Consider the following 27,816-nt stretch of genomic DNA (forward strand, 5'->3'; position numbering starts at 1 on the left):
AAGAATTGCTTCCATCCTTAAGCCTCTGTTGAGCGTTTTGCCATACACAAAGATAATGATGCTATGATTCATGACATCTTTGACACACAGGTAGGTGGGGGGGGGGGGGGTGTGGGGGGATGACAAGGACACAGGTAGCCTCGCACACAGTATCACAGGCCATCTTATATTCACATTCTAATTTCGTCTTGATTGATTTGGAGGCAATAATACGACAAGTGAACTTGAGACCTTTTTGAAAATCTACCGATGCATCAAGTGATTGAGACTCCCACTACAGTGGTGCAACTCATCTTAAAAGATCCCAGTATGTGTGACTTATGCTCCGGTTGCTAGTTAAGAGGCATATTGCATTATTGGCTTGGCAGTGAACCACTTCAAATAATCTTAAAAGTTATCCTTTTTTACTAAATAAATAATAATGATCTCAATTGTACCAAAAAATTGTAAGAAAATGCCTGTGCAAAAATACATCTCTATGTACAATTCTTTTTTTTTTTTTTTTTTTAACAAAATATGTATTCTGAAATAGGGATATTTCAATACTTTTTTTTTTTTTTTTTACTTATGTACGAAAGAAGCCAAAGAAAGATAGAAAACGCTCGGCTTCTTCTGCTAGGTCTGGTGATTTGACATCACTGGAGTTGACATGGACAGGAGTCGCAGCGAGACGCTGTGTCTAACACACAATACATGAGCTTGATGTATGCAAAACAAACCAACAAAACCAAACCTCAACTTGGAAATTCTAATGTCCCAAACAAACGTGAACTAATGCCATCACATTACTCAATGGGGAGGACCTGGTGCTGTTTGTTCCTACATTTCTAGAAGACTCAACTTGCTCCAAGTGAAAACATTGGATGATTAAATGGAGCAGCTTATGTTGCAAGTGCCAAATGTTACAATACTGGAGATAAGACTGCTGGGAGAAGTTGCATTTCAGACATGATGAAGGTGCCAGATATGCCGTCATCTTTGGGAAGGTTATGGCGGTAAGTTTGAGAGCACATTAGAGTGTTGTGGAAAGAAACACAAAGTCACACCTGTGTCCCAAACAAGGTGTCCATGAGTAAGTACACAAGAATGAGTGAGTATGCAAAGACAAAGCAACACTTAGGGTCCTTAAGGAGTCATCTTGACCTTTGCCCTCTGTCTTTTATACAAATTGGAACTAGTCGGAACCGTATTGTATTACTGGGACATCAGTGTTCTTTGCAGTCTCAGCTGGTAGATGAAAGTATGAGTACGTAGGACCTTTTTGTTTAAGGGACCGACAAGGTGAGTCTTTCAACACTGATCATACATGACCTACACATGCAACAGACATTGAAATTATGCTGCTACCAAGTCAAGGGAGACAACAATGATAAAATGCTTAACAAAAACGTTAAAAAGACTTAACAAAACCACAAAATCAATATTCTCCAGTTGAACTCAAAGAAATCACGTTAGTGAGGATTAATGTTAGTACTTTGTTTCACTAAGCAAGACGGCTGGTCGTAAGCCATTGCTTTATGCGCTCCGAACTCTGCAGTTCAAGCTTCGGACATGAGACATAACCTAGTGTTGAATCTACAGAATTCTAATCATGTCAAGTGTTTTTATGATGTTGGTAGTAGTGACTGGTTTGGTTAACTGTACTTGTGATTCTTTTCCCCAAAATATGTGCTTTCTGAGTACAGCAGGTTCACTAGGCTAATACTTTTTGAAAATTACTTTTGATATTTTTTTTTTAAAATATTGGCTTCATCAAGGTAAAAAAAAAAAATGTCCTTGCAACTGCCACGTGCTTACCCCAACCTGTATTCTGTACCCTCAAAAACAGAAATACACCATTTTATCAGATAACTTAAGACCCGTTTCACAGTCTGTTTACCAAAGGTGATTTGGTACTTTGATTGTGATGTGTAGTAAGTAACTCTACAGACAGTGGCATGCATGATAATTCTGTAACTTGTTTTTTTTTATCCTGAAATATATATATTCTGTGAATGCAACAGTTTTAAGGAAACATTAAGACTAAATGTTTGCATACGTCTTCAGTGTAGGTCATTTAGGAATTGGTTTGCAACATCTCATCACACCTCCAACTAAACTGTATTTGTCCATTGTTTTCATTTTCAGTAAAAAATAAAAACGCATCACTACAGCGGTTGACTGTGTTTTAGTGTTGGAACTCCCGATGGCTCAAACACATCACTCTAAAACATCTGTTCAGACCTTTCTTCCAGTAGTCCAGCAGAATCTAACCTGACGTAACCCAGGCGTTCACATAAACATTGACATACGCACACACAGACACATTCACACATGCCAACACGCACAAATGGAAGAGACAGGTGGTGGGGGAAAAGAAATCGCTTTGCCGTGCTGGCTCTCCAGTTGCTCCCCGTACTGCGAGGTTGCGGTGACGGCCTAGAGTGCGTGGTACCAGCCCTTTTCCCATGCCACTGTCCCTAAGCACCAGGCCAGTCAGGGGCACTTCCCCATTCTCCTCCTTCCGCCTCCTCCAGCGCCACCAGAGCAGCTCACTTCTGCCCCCTAGTGGTGAGGCATGCTGGAATCCCTGCCACCCCCCCCCCCCCCCCCCCCCGCCCACCTTCTCCCCCACAATCACGCTCCACATGGCCCCCACAGTCTTTGAAACCCACATGGCTTTAAGAGGACCTTTACCCATGATGTCACCGGACCATCCAAGAAGTTGTTCAACCCCTGAGGATCATGGGAAGCCGAGAGTAGCGCATCAGAAAGGCCTCGTCCTCTAGTTCCGTCTCGCCGTCAGACACAGTCCAGCCCTGGTCACCAATGTCAGGGACGTGCCTTTGGCTGTGAGAAGAGTATAGGGAAGGATCAGTCACTGTACCAGTTAACATTAACAAGGAGCTCCCACTTACACCCTATAGTCAGCAAGAACAGCATAATCCCTTAGGGCTGCTCGATTATGGCAAAAATCATAATCACAATTATTTTAGTCAAAATTGTAATCGTGATTATCGATTAACGATAATTCATTGGGGTGGGGGAGGGGTACATTAGCCTGATCTTATTTCCATAACCCCAGAAAAATCTCACTAATAGGCTATAATAAGTGAAGTTAAATAACTTGTATAACAAAGTCTTAAATTCTACTTATTCATAAGAGCACATACTGCAGATGCATTGCACTGTGATTAGGCCTACAGACTGTGGTGTGCGGCATATTCAGGCATTTTGGATTAAATCCAATGACATGTTCGCTGATGATCTGATAAAAAAGCCCTTTTCTTTAGAATTCTACTTGTGTCATGTGTAGGCTTGCCTACATCTCTGCTTGTGTCTGCAGTCGGCTCTTCATAGCAGCATATTCACAGCTTTTCTCTTTCTCCTCTTCTACGTCTTTTTATTAGTTATCTTCTCTTGGCCCTCTGCTTCAGCTGCCAAAGCAGCACCGGTTAAAACGACTAGTTGATTGGTTGATAGCTAATATACAAGTTAGTCACGCTGGTCAGAGTGTTTTGTGTGGGGTTTGGTTTTTGGAAAATATGTCTCATGGGACTGAAAGAGCAAACAATCAATGTTAATGATCTAAAGGTAGCGTTTGCGTTTGCCTAATGTTATACTCCCTGGGGATCAATAAAGTATCTATCTATCTATCTATCTATCTATCTATCTATCTATCTATCTATACCCACGTTTGCCTAATGTTATCCTCACGTTTGCCTAATGTTATACTCGTGCACTAGTAGAAGATAATAGACAAGCTGTAACATGCTGATTTAAAGACACAGGTGTGTGCTAACGTTAGATTAGCCATCTTGCCACAAGTAGTTTGGCCGCCTCAATTGACAATTTCTTTTTGTGGTTCATGATGCTACCGACTGCACGAGCACACACACACACACACACAACCCAAAACTGCTTGAGTGGCCAGTGTACGGAGGGGAGGGGCGTGTCGAGTGTGTGGCTTAAAGAAGTAGCGTGAATCAGTGCGCTGTATGAGTTGAAATTGTATGCATTTCCAAAAACACCATTTCTTAACGGAATGTGGCAAAATTATTGTTTTTTTTCCCTCAATTATGCTATTTATTTATATAATTATACTATTTTTCGTTTGGAGACAAAATTGAAATTCAATTGCACCGTCCTAATGTCCCTCTGATCGGTTTTGAATTTGACATTTTCAAAGAAAAATATCTGGGCGTGAACTACTGGTAAGGTCACGTACAGGTAGAAACCACAGATCACATACCAGGTAGAAACTACAGATCATGTAAAGATATGTAAAGATAAAAGCTATCTATTTGGCTACATATTTGGACGACTCACTGGTGTTGCAACATACCTGATGTATGAGGGAGTTGTTGGAGAGGCCTGGTGTGCTGGGTATGGTACGTGCGTGCTTGCTGTGGATGTTGTTGACCGATGGAGACTTGGTCACCTTGGGCCTTCCCGGGCCCTGGCCTCCAGTTAGCCCTCCTGAGCTGCTGTTGATGGAGCCAGTGGCTGGAGAGCCCTTGCGTTTCTTACCCTCCAGGCGGGCGTCGGGGTGGCTGAAAGCGCCATGCTGCTGCTGGCCACCGTCGCCGCCCTGGTGGACGAAGGGCCCGAGCGAGAGTGTGGAGTCGCTGCTGTTCATCACCACGCTCATGCGCTTGATGGACTCGGCTGGGCTAGCGGAGGGCGGCCCGCGGGCCGACGGCTCGTGCCTCAGACTCAGCCCGCTCGTCCGGCCCGGGGTGCAGTTCAGCCCTACAGTGTAGACACCGGTGTGTGAGGAGGACGAGGAGGTGGTCGTGGAGGAAGGGTTGGAAGAGGCAGGCGAGGCGTGAAACGAGCTCCCCGACGAGCCCACCACGCAGTTCCTCTTGAAGGGCGACGACGAAGAGGAGGAGGAGGAAGGGCTGGCCTCGGTGGTGTAGGACATAAGCAGGGAGCTGTTCTTCCGCTTCTTTCCCAGACTGATGCTGCCGCCACTGCTGCTGATGCTGCCGCCACTGCTGCTGATGCTGCCGCCACTGCTGCTGCTGCTGTTGGTGGAGGAGGCGGTGTTGGTGTTGGTGGAGTGGGCGGTGTTGGTGTTGGTGGAGTGGGCCAGGCTGGCAGACGGCGACTCCTTGAGCCTGAAGGAGGACTTGCTGCTGCCGCTGGTCCGAGGCTGCTTGAGTGACCGGCCCGAGACCGGCGACGGGTGGTGGGGCGAAGGCATCTGGGGCGACGAAGACACTTGTCGGGACTGCGTGCCGTAGGCGGGGTGCTCGGCCGAGCCCTGGGCGCCGGCCGTGGCGGTGCGGGCGTTTAAGGTCGTGCCGTAGGAGAGGGCAGGCTTGCCGCTGCTGCTGCCACTGTCGTGCGACTGCCCGTAGGCCGGGGGAGGCGGGGCCGGAGGGGCGGGGGAGGGGCTACGGAAGCCCGAATGCGACGGGGAGACACTGCGGGGGGCAGCGGACACTGACGACGAGGCGGAGGAGGAGGAGGAGTTTGTGCTCGTCCTGTGGGCCAACGAGTTCTCCAGCGCTAGCGGAATTTTCCTGGAAGAGAATCAAATAGTTATTAGTATACTATTCGTTCTCATGACTATGGGGCGAAGAGAATCAAATAGTTATTAGTATACTATTCGTTCTCATGACTATGGGGCGAATTCTCCCATGTGCGTAAGCCGAAAAAAACGCTATACAACTCTTGCGCGCATTCTGCCACTGACTGAAGCATCTTTTCAGCTACATGCTCCCGAGGGCTGTATTAAGGTCGAGTGCCACTACAAGGTGAAACAGCATATTGTTCGATGTCAGCAGTAGGCCTAGTTCTAAGTACATGTAGGTTACACAGAACGTTACAAATCATCATCACAGTATCAAATTTGGTGCTTAATATGCTGATACGGCTTTATGTTTTCCCCCCCCATTACAGTGTCACATTGTTAAATAGGGAAAACTCTGTTATAATCACTCCCTTTGGATATTGGAGCTTACCGACTGTACATCTTCAGTTTTAACTTGATGTGAAGTCATAATCCCATAGCCTACTTCGTTTGAATCGGTCCATTTCTTTCCAACTTGACCGAAGCCCTCCATACATTTGCAGACACTTGCACTATTGTCGATCAGCACCGTTTATATTCTCCGGTCTCTGATTAGTTTGCAATGGTGGCTGGTATTGTTATGCCAGTCTCTCTACTGTATTGGAAACTGCAGGTGCAGGTGTCAGTCTACAGCTTGGTTAACAAATTGATATTATAAGAAGCAGCAGCCATTGAAACTTTCTTTCTCAACAGTGAGTTTTTAAATTATGGATCTACACACCTCAAGCATGTCTCAACTCTTTATAAACAAACCTCGGGGGGGGGGTTCAAAACATGCAAAACACGTGTGCATGAGTGTGAAAACCTGTCGACTCACTTCCACATCTGAGAGTTGACGTGCTTGTCCATCATCACGTTGAACGCACAGCGCACTCGGTCCCAGCGTCGGTCAAACGAGTGACAGCTCCTCCCGTAGAGGCGGCTCCCAAAGGTGCAGTACTACGGGGAGAAGAACACAGTGGAAGGCTACATCACGCCCCATTCGCCGCCTTAGCAACAACCACAAGTACTCGAGCAGCCAGAGAGAGAGAGAGGGCCGTTTCTTTACGCCATGATCACTCTCTCAGCAGGGATCGCCAGTGTGTTGCCACTGATGCTGGCTGTATCGGAGCAGCGCAGAAACCCTCTTCTTAAGCAGGTACCACAGGGAGCCGCTCACTAAACTGTTATAAACGCACCGCTCAGCATAAAGCCTAGAATGCATAATAACTCACATAAATCACTGTCGTTTGGGGTTCAACTAGCAACGCGCTTTTAAATTGCGGGTTTCTGGATCAGCAGTTGGACTGGGGTGGGTGCTGACCAGATGGCCAGGCTCGGGGGGCCATGGGGGTACTTACAGCTGCCGGCCGCGGGTGGTAACCTGAATAGTGGCAGTCCAGCTTATCCTGGGCATCCTCGCGCTCCTCTGCCTCGCCCTCGTCGCTGGACAGGCGCGTCTGGCCGTCGATGGCGGCCGCCGGGTGGTGGGGCGGTTCGTGGACCGAGCCGAGGTCCCCCTGGACCGAGCCCCCACTGTGAGAGCTACTGCTGTTCAGTCTGGCAGGAACAACAACAACAACAAAACCACATCATATGCAAGGGAACAACAACAACAAAACCACATCATATGCAAGGGTTGCTATGACGATCACAATCTTCAGGGTAAAAGTAACTGTCTATCATGACACTCTTAATCCCATTCGACTACTGCCAGCTGTCTTTATTGCGTCATTATTTAATAAGCCAGGCCAGCTTTGTCATACTTACACATATTGTATTTACAAACAAACGGCAAAGAACTCCTAAAGCCTGGAATGTTTCAACAGCAACCTAGTTTTTTTGGCGTCTCACATTTGAGTGAGAAGAATCCTCACTAATAAGAACACAAACACCTGAAGGCTGCTGTAGCCGCTCACTGCCCGATGCCCGGCAGTGGAGGTGTTCTACTGGGAGGAGGGAGGCTCGGACAGGGGGCATCAGGGGGAAGAGGGCAAGGGCCAGGCGACTCACCGTGGAAGACCAGGATTGTGAGGTTTGGGTTTGCTGAGGAGCGAAGGCTTGGTGGCATCGGTGGTGCCGTTGCCATGGGAGACCTGGTGGGGGTCTTGTAAAAGGCGGGAGGAGGGGGGAGGATGAGGGTCCCTGAGAGGGGGGGTTTGCGGGGGGAGGTCGGACCTGTGCTGGAGCTCCTTCTCCCTGGCCTTGCTCTTGTGCTCAGCCAGCAGCGTGTCGAAGCGCTTCCCCCGGCCCGGCACGGCCCTCCTCTGGCTTAAGGAATGTGTCTGTGGAGAGATGGACGCACACGCACACACGCGCGCGCGGGACGAGAGAGAGGGGCGTGGTTATGGTAAAAGCAGACAAGAGGAGGTAAACATGGAAGCTTGTTTTTAGGGTGAGTCCTACAGTTATGATTCAAATGTTAGCGCTTCCACCATCATAGACTGGATATTTACTCCAGATTATACACTGGATTTATAGCTGATAAAATGTGGAAAGATGTATTTTGAGGTGTTGAGAATGACCACAGTTGACTGTGCCGGCACTGGCTAGGTTCTGGTGCATGGTGAGGTTAAAGGACAGGTACCTTGCATGTTAAGGATCTTGTGCATGGTGAGGTTAAAGGACCGGTACCTTGCATGTAAAGGTTCTGGTGCATGGTGAGGTTAAAGGACCGGTACCTTGCATGTAAAGGTTCTGGTGCATGGTGAGGTTAAAGGACAGGTACCTTGCATGTTAAGGATCTTGTGCATGGTGAGGTTAAAGGACCGGTACCTTGCATGTTAAGGATCTTGTGCATGGTGAGGTTAAAGGACCGGTACCTTGCATGTTAAGGATCTTGTGCATGGTGAGGTTAAAGGACCGGTACCTTGCATGTTAAGGATCTTGTGCATGGTGAGGTTAAAGGACCGGTACCTTGCATGTTAAGGATCTTGTGCATGGTGAGGTTAAAGGACAGGTACCTTGCATGTTAAGGATCTTGTGCATGGCTTCCTGGCAGGCAGGTCCACGACCCCACAGTGGATGTCTGGGTTGAACTCACGCTCTGCAGTGGACGAGCATCACAGCAGCAAAGAGGTAAGAGATACGTTTGCATATCAAGACATCTCACATCACACCATTAATACCACATGGTTGTGTTTTCCTCTAAAATCTTTTGTTGTGCTGTACCCAACACTTGTCAACTGATATCACTATTTACTGTAGTCATCGTTGCTGCAGTCCAGAGCACTGACCTTTAGACTAGATCTATTTGTAAGGTGTAAGGTCACCAGTTTTGTCGCCATGGTGTTATGGACAAGAACTGACACTCATGGTCCACGGGTTACTGACCAAATCAGACGCTAAATTTAGAAACACTACATCGTCAACACCAACACTCGTCTTACTACCGGCAGCAAGACAAAGACCCTCACCTTGTAGGGGCCTCTTGTACTGCGGTCGCTTGCTACTGGCACTGTTGTTGTCCTGCTTCTTGTCCGGCAAGGAGAGGTGTCCCTTCCCGTTGGGGATCTGCCCGGGAGCGAGCATGGGAGGCTTTGGTATGGACGGGCAGCTAAGGCCTGGCTTCATGGGGGAGCTCACAGTGGTGGAGGAGGAGGCGGGTGCGTGGCCCATCTTGTTGGCAGAGGGCTCCACCTTCACCTTCCAGGAGTCCACCTTGTCCACTTTGCCAGCGGCAGGGGTCATGCTGCCAAGGAGACCAGATAAACATCACAAATCCAACCCAAAAAAAGGAAGACGAAACACAAAGAACACAAAAACAAAAACAAAGAAACTTTGTGGCAATGAAACAATTGATCTAATCCATTGCTCCCCCCATTGTCATTCAATCCAAATTGACCTAGATTTCACCAAGTTAAATTTAAGATTTTTCAAGACACCTTTATGCTGGCAAAGATATGATCCCAGAACTAGTCGGAGTAGTTAGGACTGCGATACATTCTTTACGGGCTGCAAAGCTTGGATCAATTATCAGTTCCTTGTTGATCTCGTTTGGAGTTTTATTACTTCATGATTTATCTGTACTATTAAGACAGAATACACAATTACTACATATTATGCCTCCTAAAAAAAGTCATTCTGAAGCTTGACAGTCGTATCTAATGGACCAAAAGAAGCATTAAAAGTGTGTTAATATTGAGAGGCATTTAAGACATAATGCATAGTTTATATATGTAATGTACAAGACTTGTTAAGCCCCAGTGGATACCAAAAGGTCGAGGACCTTTGACATAAAATATCACTCCTACTCTTTACAGTCTCTCTCTTCAAAACTGGGCCAATCAGGAGCTCAGCTATGGCCAGCTCTGCCTTTATGAGGATGCCAGACAGACTTCTGACAGACCTTGCTCTCCTCCGGGGCGCACAAATAGGCTCCGAGACGGAGATGTGGGAGATGAGAGGGTTGGGGAATCCCACCTCATAGCTCAGGATTTGCCATACTCACATTTTGTCTTGCACCTTGGGGAAGAATGGGGGTCTCCCGTGACCGGAAAACTCTTTGGCTGATTTGTTCGTTTTGGAGTTGGAGGAAGAGGATGAGGAGGACGACGACGTGCTGTTGCCCATAGATGGGCGCCCGGCGACGGCACCGCTGACGCCCCCTCCTCCGCTGCCCCGACTCCTGTGCGGTGGCGTGGACATGGCGTAGGCAGCTGAGGGCGCCAGCGACGACGAGGGCTTGCTGGACGAGCTGTGTCTTCTCTCTGCATCACACGGGTCAAAAGGTCAGACAGGTCAGACCATGGCAACAGCAGCTTAAAAACTGAGCTCCGTTCAGTTACCCAAACAGAAGAGCTGAGCATCTAGTCTCTTATTCCAGCGGCATTTTGAATCGCCCGTTAGAGCTTAACTTTAGACAGCTACTGTCCTTCATGAGTCACTCATATTAAGCCGCAGCTGAGAGTACAGACAATCGTGAAGACTTATCCCCAAAAAGTCAACGATCAGGTTAATCCTCTCCTACCGTGAATCATTATTGCAGTATTTTGGTAACACATGACGAGGGACACAATTAACGATGAAAACAGAAGGTGCGTTGCAGAAACAGAGCTAAAAAGATAGGCCAGGAGGGGGGGGGGGGGGGGGAAATCACTCCCATTTTAAACCACACAAATGAGAAAGGCATACAAAATGATTATAAATCATCTAAAAAAAGGACCAGCCCCAATGGCAGCTGGGCTAATATATGAAGCTAATATAAACTAAGAATATAATAATATCAATTACTAATAAATAACCCCCAACATAGCCTCAAGGTAAACTGCGTAAAACCAAATCCATACAAATCAGTCTGAAATGGTGAAAAGAGAAGGAAATGTAGCATGGGAAAAACAAGGGTAGAGGGAAACAACAGGGCTGAGTATACTACAGAGTAGAGGATGGGCAACAGGGCTGAGTATACTACAGAGTAGAGGATGGGCAACAGGGCTGAGTATACTACAGAGTAGAGGGGAACAACAGGGCTGAGTATACTACAGAGTAGAGGATGGGCAACAGGGCTGAGTATACTACAGTAGAGGGGAACAACAGGGCTGAGTATACTACAGAGTAGAGGATGGGCAACAGGGCTGAGTATACTAGAGTAGAGGGGAACAACAGGGCTGAGTATACTACAGAGTAGAGGGAAACAACAGGGCTGAGTATACTACAGAGTAGAGGATGGGCAACAGGGCTGAGTATACTACAGAGTAGAGGGGAACAACAGGGCTGAGTATACTACAGAGTAGAGGATGGGCAACAGGGCTGAGTATACTACAGAGTAGAGGGGAACAACAGGGCTGAGTATACTACAGAGTAGAGGATGGGGAAACAGGGCTGAGTATACTACAGAGTAGAGGGGAACAACAGGGCTGAGTATACTACAGAGTAGAGGATGAGAAACAGGGCTGAGTATACTACAGAGTAGAGGATGGGAAACAGGGCTGAGTATACTAGAGTAGAGGGGAACAACAGGGCTGAGTATACTACAGAGTAGAGGATGGGCAACAGGGCTGAGTATACTAGAGTAGAGGGGGACAACAGGGCTGAGTATACTACAGAGCAGAGGGGAACAACAGGGCTAAGTATACTAGAGGGGAACAACAGGGCTGAGTATACTAAAGTAGAGGATGGGCAACAGGGCTGAGTATACTACAGAGTAGAGGGGAACAACCAAGTACAGCGGCTAACCATGACAACCTAAATATTCTATGGATTATGTTGTAGGATTAGAGATATTGTTGATTCTGAGGATAAAAATTGCATGAAAAGTAGGGGTGTCATGATTCTCCAAATCCTCGATTCGATTTAATTTTTGATTTTAAAGTCACAATTCGATTTTTCGATTTTATATATATATATATTACTATTACTATTAATGCATTCCTTAAATGTTGTTTATTTATTTTTTTTGGCCTTTTCCTTTTCTGGGGGCATTTATTTTGAAACCGTTCTAACCGCGAGGTTGTAATGTAAACAGAACAAACATTAGGCCTAGGCTAAACAGAGACGTGAACATAGTGAAATGAAACAACACAGAATGATAATTTGATTGTTTCAGCACACTCCGAAGAGACCCAAGGTTAGTGTTCATGGAATATGTACTTATCAATATGCATTTTAAGCCTTAAAGTAATTTTGGACTGTAACTAGCCTAGATCATCTTTTCACTTGCTAAGTTGAGTAGGCTAAGTTAGTGTTAATTGACGTGAATACTTCCACACGGTGATTTCAAAGTAGCAAGAGTGGCTTCGATTTCGGTAGGTTGATGTGCATATTTTAACTGGCTGATTTCGGTAGGTTGATGTGTATATTTTAACTGATTTGATTTCGGTAGGTTGATGTGTATATTTTAACTGATTTGATTGCGGTAGGTTGTTGTGTATATTTTAATTGGCTGCAGCCTAAAATTGTTGACGCCACAGTTCAGCAGGTGCGTTTGTGTGTCTTGGCGTACATGCTGTACTTGACATTGGGGGTGTGGCTGCAACGTCAATTCTACTTTTGAGTTCAACGTTCGAGATTGAGATGTAATTTCGATCGATTTCTATATAAAATCGAAATCGTGACATCCCTAATGAAAAGTGTGTGGAAGGGAAGGCTTTCACAGGCCAACAGATCTTACAGGCCTTCACGTGCTAACAGATCTTACAGGCCTTCACGTGCTAACAGATCTTACAGGCCTTCACAGACTAACAGATCTTGTCCACACACTCCACCCAACCAGCGCTGCTTCCTGCTCCTGCGAGCACTTCATTCAGCACAGTGGCATTGGGAGTGCACAGCAGACTCACCCTGCTCTGGCACAATCTCACACGAAACCTGCAGCCGGCGCATTAACTAACTGCTGATGTAAGAGTCCAGAGAAAGGAAGAAAAAAAAAAAAAAAAAAAAACTCAACACAGTCCCTGTCGGTCAGAGCCAATGCAGGGAGGAATGAGGACACAGAGAGAGAGAGAGAGAGAGAGAGAGAGAGAGAGAGGGAAAGGGTGAGGGTGTGTGTGTGAGAGAGAGAGTATTTGAGTGTGAGTGTATGTGTGTGAGAGAGAATGAGAGAGAGAGAGAGAATGACTGAACATCAACAGCATATCATTAACGTTTATATTGGGGACTGATTGGGATAAAGAGCGACCGAGCTAGTGAGGGTGTGTGTTTGTGTGTGTGTGTGTGTGTGAGAGTGTGAGAGAGTGAGAGTGAGAGTGAGAGAGAGAATGGGTATCAACAGCATATCATTAGCTTTTGCATTGGGGACTGACTGGGAGATGAAGGGAGTGAGGAAAAGAGGAGCAGCCGACTGACCGCATATTGAGCGCGTGAGGACAAACACCAGCACCAGCTTCGTCTGCCACTGGCTGGCACGTCACGTCCCGTCGGCACACACACACACACACACACACTCCACCAAACGTCTGCTAACTTCATGTGGCTCTGGGCTGCAGTCCAGCGGCTGGGCTCATCTCGGGTGGGCGTGTGTGTATATGTGTGTGTGTGTGTGTGTGTGTTTGTGCTACAGTGTTGTGCCCCCACCCGACAACGAGCCCACCAACCCCCGCTGCCCTGCTTCATCCCGCCCAATCACCGCTCCTCTCCTTCCTGCTCCACTGTTGCTCCCCGAGCCTGCGCTCTCGGTCCACACACACACACACACACCACAAAACACACACACATTCACAAACACACACACACACACACACGCACGCACACGCACACACACACGCACACACACACACAAAACACACAACACACAACACACAAAACCTCACTTCTGTTCCAACTGGGCTGAACTGGTAAAGTGATCAGCCTCACGTGTCAGGCCTACGTCAGCCTCGATAACTCCACCCCTCCCAATCCCCCCCCCCCCCCCCCCCCGAAACTTCCCCTGGCTGACGACTGCACTACCCTCCCTGCTCTCCCTGCCGCCCGACGCGATCGCCGTCACTAAGGTCCTGACAGATGAGGAAAGGACAGAATCACTACACGGCCACCTCCAGGAGGGAGAGCCTGTGCACTGTGCCAGGGAAGTAGTGAGCCCCAAACAGTTTACGTCGCCGATGCCCCTGACCAACAAAATGACCCTGACGGGACCACCTCACGGCCACTCCACCCCCTCTAGCCCTCTGCCCAGCACAGCGTGCGATGGGGCAATCCGAGACGTCAGCCGCTCGGGAGTCTCCGCTGGGCTAATTGTGGGGCGACAAGTTTGCACAGAGTACCATGTTATCAGAGGATCAATGGGGGAGGGGGGGGTGACTGGGCCATGCCAAATATCTGTCAGAGCACACGCACCATTAATTACACCGCAGCAGACTACATTGCTGATGTTTTGGCACGGTTGCGGTCGATCGCTCGGTCAGTGAAGGCAGTCTGGGAGGGTGTTCATTTCATGCCGGCCTGGCCATTGAAGAGTCACTTCCACCCCCCGGCCCTCCCCAACTCTCCAAAAAGCCTCCTTCCCACAAACAACAGAATGCAGTCCAGCTAAAGGCAAAGCAACTGGGAGGTGGTGTGTGTGCGTGTGTGTGGCGTGACGGCAAAGGGGAGGGGAGGGCGGGTGTAGTCTTTTGTTCCTCGTGTTTATAAATTAATGAATAAAACACATTCAGAGGCAGCCGGCAACAACTCCCACCGTGCTGCTTCCACCACCGACAACTAGAGCTGCAGCATCATTTGGGTCCCCTCCTCCTGCGGACGTCATACAGACGGGTCTCTCCGAGAGAGAGAGAGAGAGAGAGAGAGAGAGAGAGAGAGAGAGAGAGAGAGAGAGAGAGAGAGAGAGAGAGAGAGAGAGAGAGAAAGAGAGAGAGAGAGCGAGCAGTTGGTCTACATGGCAACAGCATCTACGAGCCTTCTGGGAGAAAGTTGGTCTCGGCATAAGTGCTTGCAGAGATCGGGGCAGATTACGCTGTACACACAAACCACCCCAATGGACAGAGACACCCTCGAGATGGTGAGCGGGCAAGAAAATAATGCACACTTATACACACTCACTTACACATCAAGCGCAGACCGCCAACATAGATCGTTTCTTTGTTGTGTAGGGCTTTTTTTGGTATATATAGTATAAGTATATATACTCTTTTGATCCCGCGAGGGAAATTTGGTCTCTGCATTTATCCCAATCCGTGAATTAGTGAAACACACACAGCACACAGTGTACACACAGTGAGGTGAAGCACACACTAATCCCGGCGCAGTGAGCTGCCTGCAACAACAGCGGCGCTCGGGGAGCAGTGAGGGGTTAGGTGCCTTGCTCAAGGGCACTTCAGCCATGCCTACTGGTGGGGGTTCAAACCGGCAACCCTCCGGTTACAGGTCCGAAGTGCTAACCAGTAGCCCACGGCTACTATGGCTATGGTTGCAGCCATAATGCAAGTCTCACCCTTTAGAAACGTGATGAATGCCAACTCTGCACAGTCTCCGCAAGCAGAGTCGTTTTTTTTGGAAGAAAGGCTTTTTCAGAGGCCAACACAACAGGCTGCATGAAATTGTCCTGGCTTATTCACGGTCCTTTGTGGCCTTCTGTGATACCAGGGGTCTGGTTTCAATGGGCAACACTGTTCATCGAAATCACCGCAGAGAATCAGTGGGATTCTGTGATTGAAAAACGGTCACGGCTAGTCGAAAGTGCGCGCCAATCATGCTAAAGCAGCACGTGGCCCAGACTGCCACTCTAGGGCCGATAGGAGTGGTAATGGACCACAAACACCATGAGCGAGATGAAAGCCCACAGCACAAACTTCAGACACAAATCAGCAAGGGCCTCAACAACACTCCAGAGAGCGGGAATGAAATACTCTTTTTAGTGCGCTTTGTGCCAAGGTTACACCTCCAGAGAGCAGGTCACTAGTACTGAGTGAAATACTCTTTTCAGTGCGCTTTGTGCCAAGGTTACACTTCACACTCCTCGCAGTAAGAGTGAATGAAAGTCACGAAGCCATGGCTAACAGTCAGAGTGTGGTCACATTAAACAGTGTGCCAGCCTGTAGAAGCAGTATTGGGATTGAGCCTACAGAAGCAGTATTGGGATTGAGCCTACAGACACAGAAGCAGTATTGGGATTAAGCCTACAGAAGCAGTATTGGGATTAAGCCTACAGAAGCAGTATTGGGATTGAGCCTACAGAAGCAGTATTGGGATTAAGCCTACAGAAGCAGTATTGGGATTGAGCAACTGATTTATTTCATTCCCTCTTTTGCCATACGAGCCCCCCAGGGCTTGTCACTGTGTCGCCCTCTTGAGGCCACCGACTAGTCACGGCAGGGAAACCCCACACTGGGGTGGAGGAGTAATCGAACCTCTTTTTTACCAACCCCGTTTTCTCAATCAAATTACTGTAGCCAAAAGACACAGACACACACACACAGACAGACACACACACACACACACACACACACTAGCCTAACTAACATTCTTCAGGATGAAGGCCTAGTATGTAACAAGCTCTTTTCAGTGTTAACACTTCACTGCATAACCCCTGAGGCTTGCTGTTGTTGGTCAGACAAGAAAGCACAGTTCTTCCTTCCCTCTGTGAGATCACTTTCTACTGGCTATTCTTTATTCACAAGCTTCTGTGCTGTTCTCCCAATGTTAAGCTGACATAAAAAAAGCCTTTCAGATGAGTCAATTGCACATTCCACAGAATCATAGCTCAGATGGACATGAATCTGATCTACAACTCCACCAACGCCACCACTAGCACTACTGCTGCTCCTTCCCTCTCCCTCTCTCTCTCTCTCCCTCCCTCCTTCTCCCTCTCTATCCCTCTCTAGGTCGTTAGCGGAAGCCGGCCGGCACAGCTGGTGGCAGTGCTGACCTTCACCGCGGGCCCCTGCTCACTACCTGCTGACGTGAAGTGCTGAGACGCAGCAGAAACACAGTGGACGCACAGCACAGCTCCCCAGGACTCCAGGAGCCCGAGGTGCCCAGCCCCTGCCACGCACCGGCGCAGGAATCCAGTCCTGGGAGTTTCCCCCACTTCCTCTCTTCTGACTCCACTTTTCTCCCTTTCTTCTCTTTTGACAAGCGAGACGCATGACTACCAGGACAACTATGAGAGACGGACGACTACCAGGACAACTATGAGAGACGGACGACTACCAGGACAACTATGAGAGACGCACGACTACAGGACAGAGACGGACGACTACCAGGACAACTATGAGAGACGCACAAGTACCAGGACAACTAAACCTTGCAGGGCTCCAGCTTTGAGCTCATCCAGCCCGACACCACTGGATTATGGACACCGTGTGCTAACAGCATGGGAGCGGATGACGTCTCACGTAGCACTGGACACTCTCTGCCCACACTGAATCTGTTAAATATGCTCTTCTGCCGTGTCATCTCTTTTGTTCAATACAGAATTTCAACGTGAGTGACAGAAGCAAACAGAAACAAGATGTCCGACAAAAGTTCTGCTTAGAACAGCATGGCATGGCACGGCGTCAGTGCATTCCAACTGAACACAAAGTAATCAAACTGATTTGCTCACTGACAAATCGCCTGCGTCGTGTCGCATGCAGTAAGGACACTGAGTGTGGACTCCGTACTTTGGGAATCCTGAGAGCAAATCTGGTCCCAGTGCCAGGCAGAGCCCCGCTACGTGCAGGCCTGCCAGAGCAGACACACAGAGGGGCCAGCAGCAGTGGCTGGCTCACAGAGGGGCCAGCCTCCAGGGAATCAGCATCTGCTGCTCTAGAGGGGCCAGCCTCCAGGGAATTCAGTGTTTCCCATACGTTGACTAATCTGTGGCGGGGCGCCATGAAATCAAAACCGGCCGCCACGCATTAATATTCTATGTTGTACTACTTAAATTAAAGATAAGATAAAATCCTTTCATTGAGCTGCGCTTTTTTAAGAACCTATACACTACCAAGACAGTCTTAACACCCCCCCCCAAAGTCATGCTACCGCCACAAATCAGCATCTGCTGCTCCAGACCCTTTTGAGTGGCAACTCACTCCCACTTCACAGCTGAGAAGAGCTACCTGTTACTTGCTTCAGATGAGCATATTCACCAGCCTCTGTGCCTCTGTGTGTCTTTTGCTTTTTTTCTGGAAACTTTCCTTTTAAAAAAGAATGGCTTGCATAGCAAATAATCCCTTGATTCTCAAATCCATTAGTCAGCAACCCCCCCATGTTTTGCCTGCCAGGGTCAGCACCAAACTATCAAGTCCACGTGCAACTGACTCTTAGGCTGTGTGACGCCCGTGATGCTTCTGACACCAGGCGAGAGCCTCGCATGATATAACAATATATTAAAATAACCCCCGCGTGGAGAGACCCATCCACTAAAAGAGGCACATCAAATATTAACTTGAGAATTGTAAACAGAACTCTGGCGGTGGAAATCAAAGGCTCGCCTTCAACCCCGCCCCCCCAACACACACACCAGAGGTAGAGAAAAGAAATGGTAGGCCTGTGTGTGTGGGTCTGCATGCATGTGCGTGTGCGCATGTGCTTGTGCGTGCGTGTGTGCGTGTGTGTGTGTGTGTGAGTGTGTGAGTGAGAGAGAGAGAGAGAAGGAGTGTATGTGTCTCACATCTCTTCTTTGTTTTTTAAATTCCCTCATGTGAGATTTAATTCCTGCCTGCTGTAGAGGGGCCTGTGCGTGGGAACTCCCTGGGCAGCTAAGGGTGTGGCGTACTGTGGTACAGAGCATGGCGTGTGGTGGAACTCTCCGTAGTGTGCTTGGTACGGAGCGTGGCGTGTGGTGGAACTCACCGTAGTGTGCTTGGTACGGAGCGTGGCGTGTGGTGGAACTCACCGTAGTGTGCTTGGTACGGAGCGTGGCGTGCGGTGGAACTCACCGTAGTGTGCTTGGTACAGAGCATGGCGTGTGGTGGAACTCACCGTAGTGTGCTTGGAAGGCCTGGGGCTTCACCACCTGACTGCAGTGGCTGCACATGACCAGGTAGAAGTCGTCCTGCGCCGGGCACTGACCGAATATGGGCATGTCTGCATCCACAGGACCACAAAGCAACACAAAAATAAACAAACAAACTCATTAGATGAACGTTGGAATACAGTTGCTTGCAGCATTGTGACAGTGCTTAGACAATATGGATAGCCTAACTCTCATATGTGAGGCACTGAACCTATTAAACTGAAACCTCATAAACATTAGAATGCACACCAGACAAACGCCATCATTAGACGAACTGATAATTAAAAAGGAGAAGCCTTGTTATACAGTTGCTTGCAGTGTTACAGCTTATTTATGGCAGTGCACAGACAACACTCACTCACACAGGTGAGGCTCTGGAGCTATTAGACGGGAGGCTAATGACTATCAGAGCGCACACTAGAGGGGGATCAGGATCTCAATGAGCCGGAGGATCAGGGGCCAGAGGGGCTGCGGGGGTGATTGACAGGTGGATCTCAGGCCTCCAGACACACTCAAGGTTCACGTGGAGGAGAATAATTCATAAATCAATGCTGCAATCGCAGACGGGGACGGGGATGACCTGAGCGAACTGCTGCCTGGAGACACACACTGTAGCCTGGAGACACACACTGTAGCCTGGAGACACACACTGCTGCCTGGAGACACACACTGCTGCCTGGAGACACACACTGTAGCCTGGAGACACACACTGCTGCTTGGAGAGCGACTGTGTGCAAGCGTTAATGTGTTAATGCACTGCACTGCACTGCGCTGTGCATGTATTTGTGTGACGGGCGACCGAATACACACCCGAGGCTTCTGTCTGGTTAAGACAAGGACGCATGGGGGGCACCTAGGAGACACTTGCTGTTATGATTTCCCCCACATCTACACCATACCACCCCCACAACAACAGGAAGTCCATACACAGAGAGTGCACAGTCCTTGACGATACAAGTCTTGTTTTTTGTTCTATCTGTTTTTTTTTTTTAAAAAGAGGACAGGAAGAGAGTGGAGTGATAAGCAGAAATAAGAGACAGTGCCAGGATTCCAAAGGTTGCCTGAGGAGCACGCCTGCCACAAACAGGAGTGGACTCAGCTGACACAGAACGAGAACGAGAGAACGAGAGAGCACGAGAGAAAAGTGGGAGAGAGGAGGGAGGAGAGAGAGACATGGCAGCAGGGAGTTGCTGCTGGTAAATTATGGTGCATTTTACAGTTTGAACGCACACAAACGTGTTGCGAAACGCAGCGAGCTCCCAGCCTTCTCATATCTGGAGTGTGTGCCCTCCATGGGCGGCTGTGCAGCAAAGGAAAAGCGCCTGCCAAAAAACAGGAAGCTCTTTCTGCCAGAGGTACATGCAAGCACACGAGAGAGGGAGAAAGAAACGTAAAAACAGAATCTTCCTTTTCTGGGGTAATCACTAACTGGCTCCTGGGGGCCTGGAGGCTGGTAGCTTCTTAGGAGGTTTCAGCCTGATTAGGTTAGAATAAGATATTATTAGGTTTGTGCAATAAATAACAATGGTGTGTAATTAATCACGCTAAATAATGTGCTCCTATTTAATATCATTATCAGGATTCATCCATACATGTGATTAAAAGGCCATTCTGAGCTAAAAAATAAAGTTCACTGGCTACAGAAAGCAGAGTTTGGTCTCAAGATAAATACTATTTATCAAATGCTTCCCATAACACACCGAGACAAGCAGCGATCACAGACTAGCATTTGCCGCCTATGAAGGGACTGCTAATTACGCACTATAATTAAGAGGCTGTCTGAGTGGTAGCAGGCTCACCCTCAGGCTGCCAGCACCTTCACACTAAGCCCTGAGGACCCTCCAAAACGCCGGACCTGCCGGACACCATTAAGTCTTTTACACAAGCTTACCTTAGCTCTTCTGCTAATCATCTTCAGTACGAGGATTAGCCACTGAAATGACCGGCACTCAAACACGAGGTAGTTGTCCAGCGCCACTCGATTAAAAAGCATGTCAAATAGCACCTTGGCTGCGCGTGCAGCCTTCAGGCACGGGAGGACTCGAGCACTTTAAAGTTCCTATATGAGTCCGAGCAGCACGGGAGGACTTGAGCACTTTAAAGTTCATACGCAGGAGTCCGAGAACAGCAGCACGAGGATGTGAAAGTGCCACCCCGGAACGCAAATGACCATCAAACAAAAATGAACTGGTCATCACTTAAGTAAAACCTCTGCACTTCAAAACCACTGAACTAAAAAGAAGATGATGAACAAACACAAATTTTGATGATGAAAGGGTAAAAGGATTCATACGTAACAAACATGTTACTCTACTGGGCATAATTCCATTGGGCATGTGGATTTTGCCAGACGCACACCTCACAGAACAAAGCCAGACGATCTTCGTGTACACCAGGGCCATTTTACTTTTCATCGGGTGGAGAGAGAGACAAGCGTGGGGGAGTGAGGGTGAGGGAATAAGCAAAAGGAGTGAGGGAGGCCTGCGCGAGTGAGAAAATCCAGATCATTTCGCCGTCCCCTCCTTGTCAGTGATGGACGATCTGGGTAGAGCAGCAGCAGCAGCAGCAGCAGCCAGAAGCGTGGCCAGTGCCGAGACGGAGGCAGCACCCCCCGCCCCCCCCCTACACCCACTCCAACTGAGTCCAGCTTGATGTCCAGCCTCAGCTCTGCCTCTTTATATGCCTCAGCTCTGCCTCTTTATATGCCTCAGCTCTGCCTCTTTATATGCCTCAGCTCTGCCTCTTTATATGCCTCCTGCTTGCTTGTCAGCAGGTTCACAATGCGTCACAACTAGTGGTGGATAATCAATGACCTCACACAGATTTTGCACTGTGGTGCTCTAATAACTACCTCCAACTCAACATTGACAAGACAAAAGAACTGGTCATTCATCATGCATCAAAATCACCCCCTGGACTCACTCACATCACCATCCATGGCCAACCAGTTGCACAGGTCAGCACTTTCAAATATCTTGGTCTCACCATTGACAATAAGCTTAACTTCAATGAACATGTCACCATCACACAGAAACGTGCACAACAGAGACTGTATGCAATACACAAGCTAAGATCACTGTATGTTGCCCCCCCATCTCCTTCTGCTACTCTACAAAAGCATCATCCAACCCCTTCTACTCTACTGCTCCCCCTGTTTCTTCACCATACTAAATGTCACCAGCAAGAACAAACTCATTAAAATCTCACACTTAGCATCCAAGATAATACAGCTTCCCACCCCCAGCCTCACTGATGCAAATGACACAGCCACCACACGCCTTGCACGCACCATAGTAGCCCTGACCATCCCCTGAACCGGTTCTTCACCCTACTCCCATCTGGCCGCAGATACAGAGCCCTGGACTGGAAAAAAGCGCACTATAAGAAAAGTTTTATACCCTCAGCAATCACTGCACTAAACAAACTCCTGTGGCAATCATCCATCCCCCCTATTCTTTTGTGTTTTATGTTGTCTGCACTGTCCACCTTTTTGCTTGTATGGTGTTGAGGAGGGAGGGAACTGGGGGGGGTGTTATATGTTATACGTTATATGTATGAGGCTGTGTACATCCTGCATGGAATGTAACAATGATATGTGTGAAAAAGAATATCCTTATAGGACAATAAAGACTCTATACTATACACCTAGCCTGGGCTAACTCATCGATGAGCCACTCCTTCAGACGACTGGAACAGGGACGGTGGAGGGTGGGCGTGTGAGTGTGTCAGCCATGTGCCTGTGCGTGTGAGCGGGTAGGTATGTTGCGGCGTGGCACTTGTGCGTGTGTGTGTGTGTGTCTGTGTGTGTCTCAGTGCGCCTGGGTGTGTGTGTATTCATGTCTCCCTTTGTGTGGGGGAGGAGAGAGTGTCTGTTCGAACAAGGGGGTGGTGGGGGTGGGGGGGGGGGGAGTAGATAGATAGATACCACAGTGAGTCACAATAGGAGTAGTTATCCGTGGAGGGTCAATGAGAACGTTCTCACTTCAGCACGATCCCACTGAGCAACCAATCCAGAGGACAGAAGAACCCCAGACACGGACGACTTCCATTGATGAACCTCATCCATGCGGCCGACTGAAGATTATGACCATGATGTGAAACAGAGGTGCTTTTCCCGCTCCCGTCTGCCAATCACCTGAATGAGTTCAAAAGCCTCATCTCTCGCAACACTTAGGTGATTTCTGCTTGATATGAATCACCGATTCATGCTTGACGCTCATCTTCAGGAGACAAAGAGTTAGGTGTAGCATTTCTTAGTCCACAGCCTCCCTCGGGCGCTAGGCCACAACCACAACCCGTGCGTCGGATCCAAAATGAGCCGATTCTGCTCCTGCTCCACGAGCTCCTAGGGAAGCTGGCCAGCCAGCCTGTCTGCCTGTTTCAAACCAAAACAACATCCTAAAGTGAAAGTGAAACAGGAGCGTTGTGGGACGCCAGCTCGATGCGAGGCAGGGGAGTGTGTGTGTGTGTGTGTGTGTGTGTGTGTGTGCAGAGACGCATTAGTTAACCCTCATCACCTCAGGCACCTCCTGGGAATACCAGCTTCCAGAGCTGGGACTCTGAACATGAAGGACTAATCACCTTCAGAGAGACACAAGACAGACAGCCTGTGACAACAGACCTGTGCGCTTTAACCACTGCTATTCCATACACATAAGAGACAGCATGCATAAGAGAGAGACGAACAGACCGGACAGACTAACACACAGACCGAGGGAGGGAGGGAGAAAGACAGAGAGAGAGAGAGGAGGAGGGAAAAGATAAAGAGAGAGGTAGAGGGAGAGGGAGAGAGAGAGAGACAGAGAGAGAGAAAGAAGACAGATAAAGAGAGGTAGAGGGAAAGAGAGATGGATAAACAAGACAGGTTCTGCCTTGCCACAGCTTCTGAGAGACTTCTAGGATATGAATGATTTGCTCCAAATTTTGCAACGTCGCCGCACCGAACACACACACTGCCTCCATTGTTTGGCAGTGCAAATGCATGGTTAGATAAGTGCCACGGCAAGTACAGTACGCAAGCCCTTTTCCCTCGCAGCTCAGCAAGCCTGATGGAGACTCCAACATGGTGGCCACTGTTGCCATGAGAAAGCATGTGTTGCTCATGAGCAACTCCCAACTACATGAGTCACCTTGTTCATCTGTTCAACACGCAATCACTTTGAGTGTCATTCATTACCTGGACGCAGTCATAGCAGTGTGTGAGATTAATCAATCATTTGAGGGGATTCATTGTTTCTAAAGGAGATTTTACGGTCACATGGCTCTGACTTTACAACTTCATCTTTTCTCTTTACCAGGCAGGCCTGCCATACCACACAACTACTCTCTGGTGATACCATCTGATGATAGGCCCACGCACAGCCATGGAGGAAGACATGCGAGCGAGACCTGATATGAATATAGTGGCTGTTATGAAAGCTTTTGATCTTGTCCACAATTGTATGAATGTTTCAACATGTATCCCTCACCTCTCTGTTGTATTATTTTGTGGGCCAAAGGGGGGGGGGGGGGGGGGGGGGGGTATCACCTCTCATCTGCTTTATCTGCTAAGCATTACTAAGCATATTGAGGTATTGGGCAGCCTTAATGATAAATCACAATGGCCAACATACAACCATGCATGCCAACAGGATGCTAAAACTGTCCTATATCAAAGCACCTAAACATACTTAGAAAGGTTTGATTAAATACAACAGGTCTTCCTCTAGGTACGATGTCCAGAATTTTATTTTTTAAAAATGGATATTTGCTTTACAATGGAAACTGTTGCCATCAACAGAACGGACGCCCTGTGACAGCCTTTGAGACACCTGGGCTCCAGTTGTAACTTTGTAACTGCTGCTGTCAGCGTATATGTTCCCCTCCTTGATGAATAGCAGGGCATAGTTTCTGTTTAAATAGACTGTACAAATAGATCATGTATTTGTAACTGTATTTGCAGTGCGTCGATTAGGCCCGTATAAGTAAGATGCACTTGTTTTACAGAGAGCCGCCGGTGCAGGTTAAATGTGCGAAGCACCAAAACAAAAACACACCTTTGCACAGGAAAGCACTCACCGTCTCTGCAGAGCCGCATGGCTTCTCGATTTTTCCCGCACTCTTTCAAACTTTCCTCCGAATCTGCACATAAACAGAGGCGATCGGATTCAGTCAGATAAATAGTTACACTTGCTTGCCCGTGCTGTTGCTACCAGTAGCGTTTGATAATGTTCCCCAACTGCACGCAATCAGCAAAAGCTGTCGATCTTCGTCTGATGTTTATCAAAACAGCTATTCGCGCAGGACTACTCACCGTCGCTCCCGTGCAGTTTGACAGCATCGACCCAGCTGCTCCAAGGCTGTCCCAGCATGATTTCAGGACTAGGCAGGGATCTACGCTCCGCACCAGTCGCCATTGCTGTGGAGGCTTCTCCCCGCTGGAGCTGCTGCTGCTTTAGCTGCCTGGCCGCTTTGCGCTGCTCCCCCCTGACGTCATCATCGGCCCTTTCCGACATTCTTTCCGCTACAATGTAACAAAACAGCAGGCAGCGTTTAAGGTGGTTAACAGGAATTCTTCATTGATCGACACCTCTCAAACTGCATGTCTTACTAACATCGACGCGTTGTTCATTCCTAACGAGCATGGCCGAACGTCAGTTCGACCAAATCCCCTTGTTTTGACAGAGGCAATTCATAGTGTACCTAATGGCGCTCTTCGTTACATACATTCTGGGCAATGGCAGATTTCTGAGATAAAACTTTAAGGAGGAACTAGGCTACTAACTTCACTCAACTGACGTGTGCGGGAAACCCTGAGGATCCAGGTCACTCACGCGAGTCCTAGACATTCTGCGTTATCTTGCGGAGAACATGACGCTGGCAATGCAACTAGCAAAGATGGCAAAAGTTGATGGAGCACACTTAAGGAAGTGTGGCGATTTCGTCAATCTCTCGCGTCATGCCACTGTAAATCCCCCCCATAGTTATTTGATATCCCTTCGTCTATTGGCTCACGTATCGGCGAAAATTGGCTGACTTAACACGAGTTTAGTTAAACATGTGAGCACAGAGTACTACCATTAATTCATTCAGCATTGCTCCCAGATCAGTTCAAAGACTCGCAAAAAAAAACCTACTTCGTCTTTCAGTTCAATGCATGAACAAATCCGTGTCAGAATGGTGAAAAGGATCCCGACATTTCACTTGCCCAACACCAGGCTCTTCAGAATGCTCTGTTAATTCTTATTATGTCATATGTCTCTGTGTAGTAATCTTGACTTTGCTAAACATGCACAACTACACTCACAAAAAATGTAGGCTAATAAATACATCTACTGAATGATGTGTACGCACGCATGTACATGCAATTGCATATTATTTCACAAATCCCATTCCATCCTGTAGATTTTTGCATTGCTCTCAAATTGTTGATCAGGCCTCTGCTGAAGTTGGCTCTGACAGCCCACACAACCGAGATGCAAGACCCACTCAGCTTACCCACACAAGTCAGTTAAAAAGGGAACTATGATGGGAGTATTGCGATTAAACAACCAATATCTCTTTACTTATTCCAAATCCAGCTTTTCTTTTGGCCTGTCTGAATAGGAACTCACTCAGAGTGTAAATAAAACGTTAAAACGTTAGAAAATTACATTCATTGCAGTGTGTTGTATAACCAGTAGTTCTGTTTGGGGTCTGGGAGAGGAAAATAATACTTGGTAAAAAAAAAAAAGAAAAAGACTTAGTTCAGAAAAAAAGACAAATTCATATGATCGGCAATGTTACGCTAATGTAGAGCCTTAGTCCACCGCCACTACAGGAAGCTGTCTTGAACAGAAGGTATGTCAGTGCAGATATACTTTTAATTGTGCCTGCTGATGCGATCAAAAGGGCTGGCTGATTTCTTCCTCATAGCAGCAATACAATAACAATTAAATTATCTTTTACAATTTACACTTCTGTAAATTCAAATATTCAATTGTTAATGTGTGTGTGCATAATGAATAGCTATGAATAGCATTAAATATAAGCGTTTAGCCTATATGAAAATTCTGTTGTTGTTGTGACACTGTGGATTAGTGCAGTGGATCTCAACCTGGGGGTCACCAAATTGTGTGAAAAACATTTTAATTCTACATTAAACATCACATTTTATCAGTTTTGTTCAATATCCATTACTATTTCTAACACACTCATACCAACAGCTTTGTTGTTCACACAAGCCAGTCTAAACAATGGCAGTATGGCCCTAGCTAAGCATCAGCAAATTGGCAATAGTAATATTGCCGTCTTTGTGGGATTAATATTTTATTATTTATTTTTATTATTTATTTTATTTATTCATGATAATGTAGTTCACTGTGGCTGTGTTCTCCCATTAGCTGTGCATTCATTGTTGTTTATGGTCAGGAGCTGCTGTCACAAACATGATAATCTTGTCCTTCGTATTACCTGATATGTTGTCCTATTCGTAACACCTGTGATAGTTGGCCTATAGAGATGGCTTCACAGAAAAAAAGTAACGTTACTCCAACTCAAGACTCCAGTCTGAATCTAATATAAAAGCATTGTAGTAAAGCCAAAATGGAATTCATTATTCTGTCTGTGGGCAAAAATGAGCAGGTAGCAAACACCAATAGGATTATTCTGGGGGGGGTCACGACTTCAAAAAGGTTGGGAACCACTGGATTAGTGAACAATATTTTAGTAAAGTAATGGACACTTCCCCAGACCCAGAATGCTAACTGCATTGTCAGGGTAAGATTGGTCAATTAGCTAAATATTTTGGATGGAATATTCACTAAGGAGTCAGACAGTCTTGCTGTTTTCATGTTGTTACTGTAGGTTCAAATACCACAGGTGTGTGACCTACAGTGGGCCAGAAGATTTCAAAATAACTATTATTGTGGTCAATTTTGTTATTGTTTTT

The 27,816-nt window shown here is 47.5% G+C and overlaps 1 protein-coding gene across 5 annotated transcripts in view; it reads right to left on the reverse strand.

Annotated features, from left to right (window-relative positions):
- Positions 1-2,588: 2,588 nt before the first annotated feature.
- The window catches only part of LOC121706812 (ataxin-7), a 28,149-nt gene continuing 2,921 nt past the window's right edge, over positions 2,589-27,816 (reverse strand). For 2 of the 5 annotated variants that reach the window (XM_042088851.1, XM_042088849.1), the window contains exons 3-13: positions 25,201-25,410; positions 24,966-25,028; positions 18,875-18,979; positions 9,990-10,248; positions 8,956-9,230; positions 8,503-8,585; positions 7,553-7,824; positions 6,901-7,099; positions 6,378-6,499; positions 4,325-5,510; positions 2,589-2,829 (exon numbers count right to left, since the gene is read on the reverse strand). In XM_042088851.1, the coding sequence (XP_041944785.1) occupies positions 2,812-2,829; positions 4,325-5,510; positions 6,378-6,499; positions 6,901-7,099; positions 7,553-7,824; positions 8,503-8,585; positions 8,956-9,230; positions 9,990-10,248; positions 18,875-18,979; positions 24,966-25,028; positions 25,201-25,402 (2,784 nt within the window). In that variant the 5' untranslated portion in view covers positions 25,403-25,410 and the 3' untranslated portion in view covers positions 2,589-2,811. The other 3 variants (XM_042088854.1, XM_042088852.1, XM_042088853.1) reach the window with 3 other exon arrangements.

Source organism: Alosa sapidissima, chromosome 4 (assembly GCF_018492685.1).
Source record: "Alosa sapidissima isolate fAloSap1 chromosome 4, fAloSap1.pri, whole genome shotgun sequence".
NCBI lineage: Eukaryota > Metazoa > Chordata > Actinopteri > Clupeiformes > Clupeidae > Alosa > Alosa sapidissima.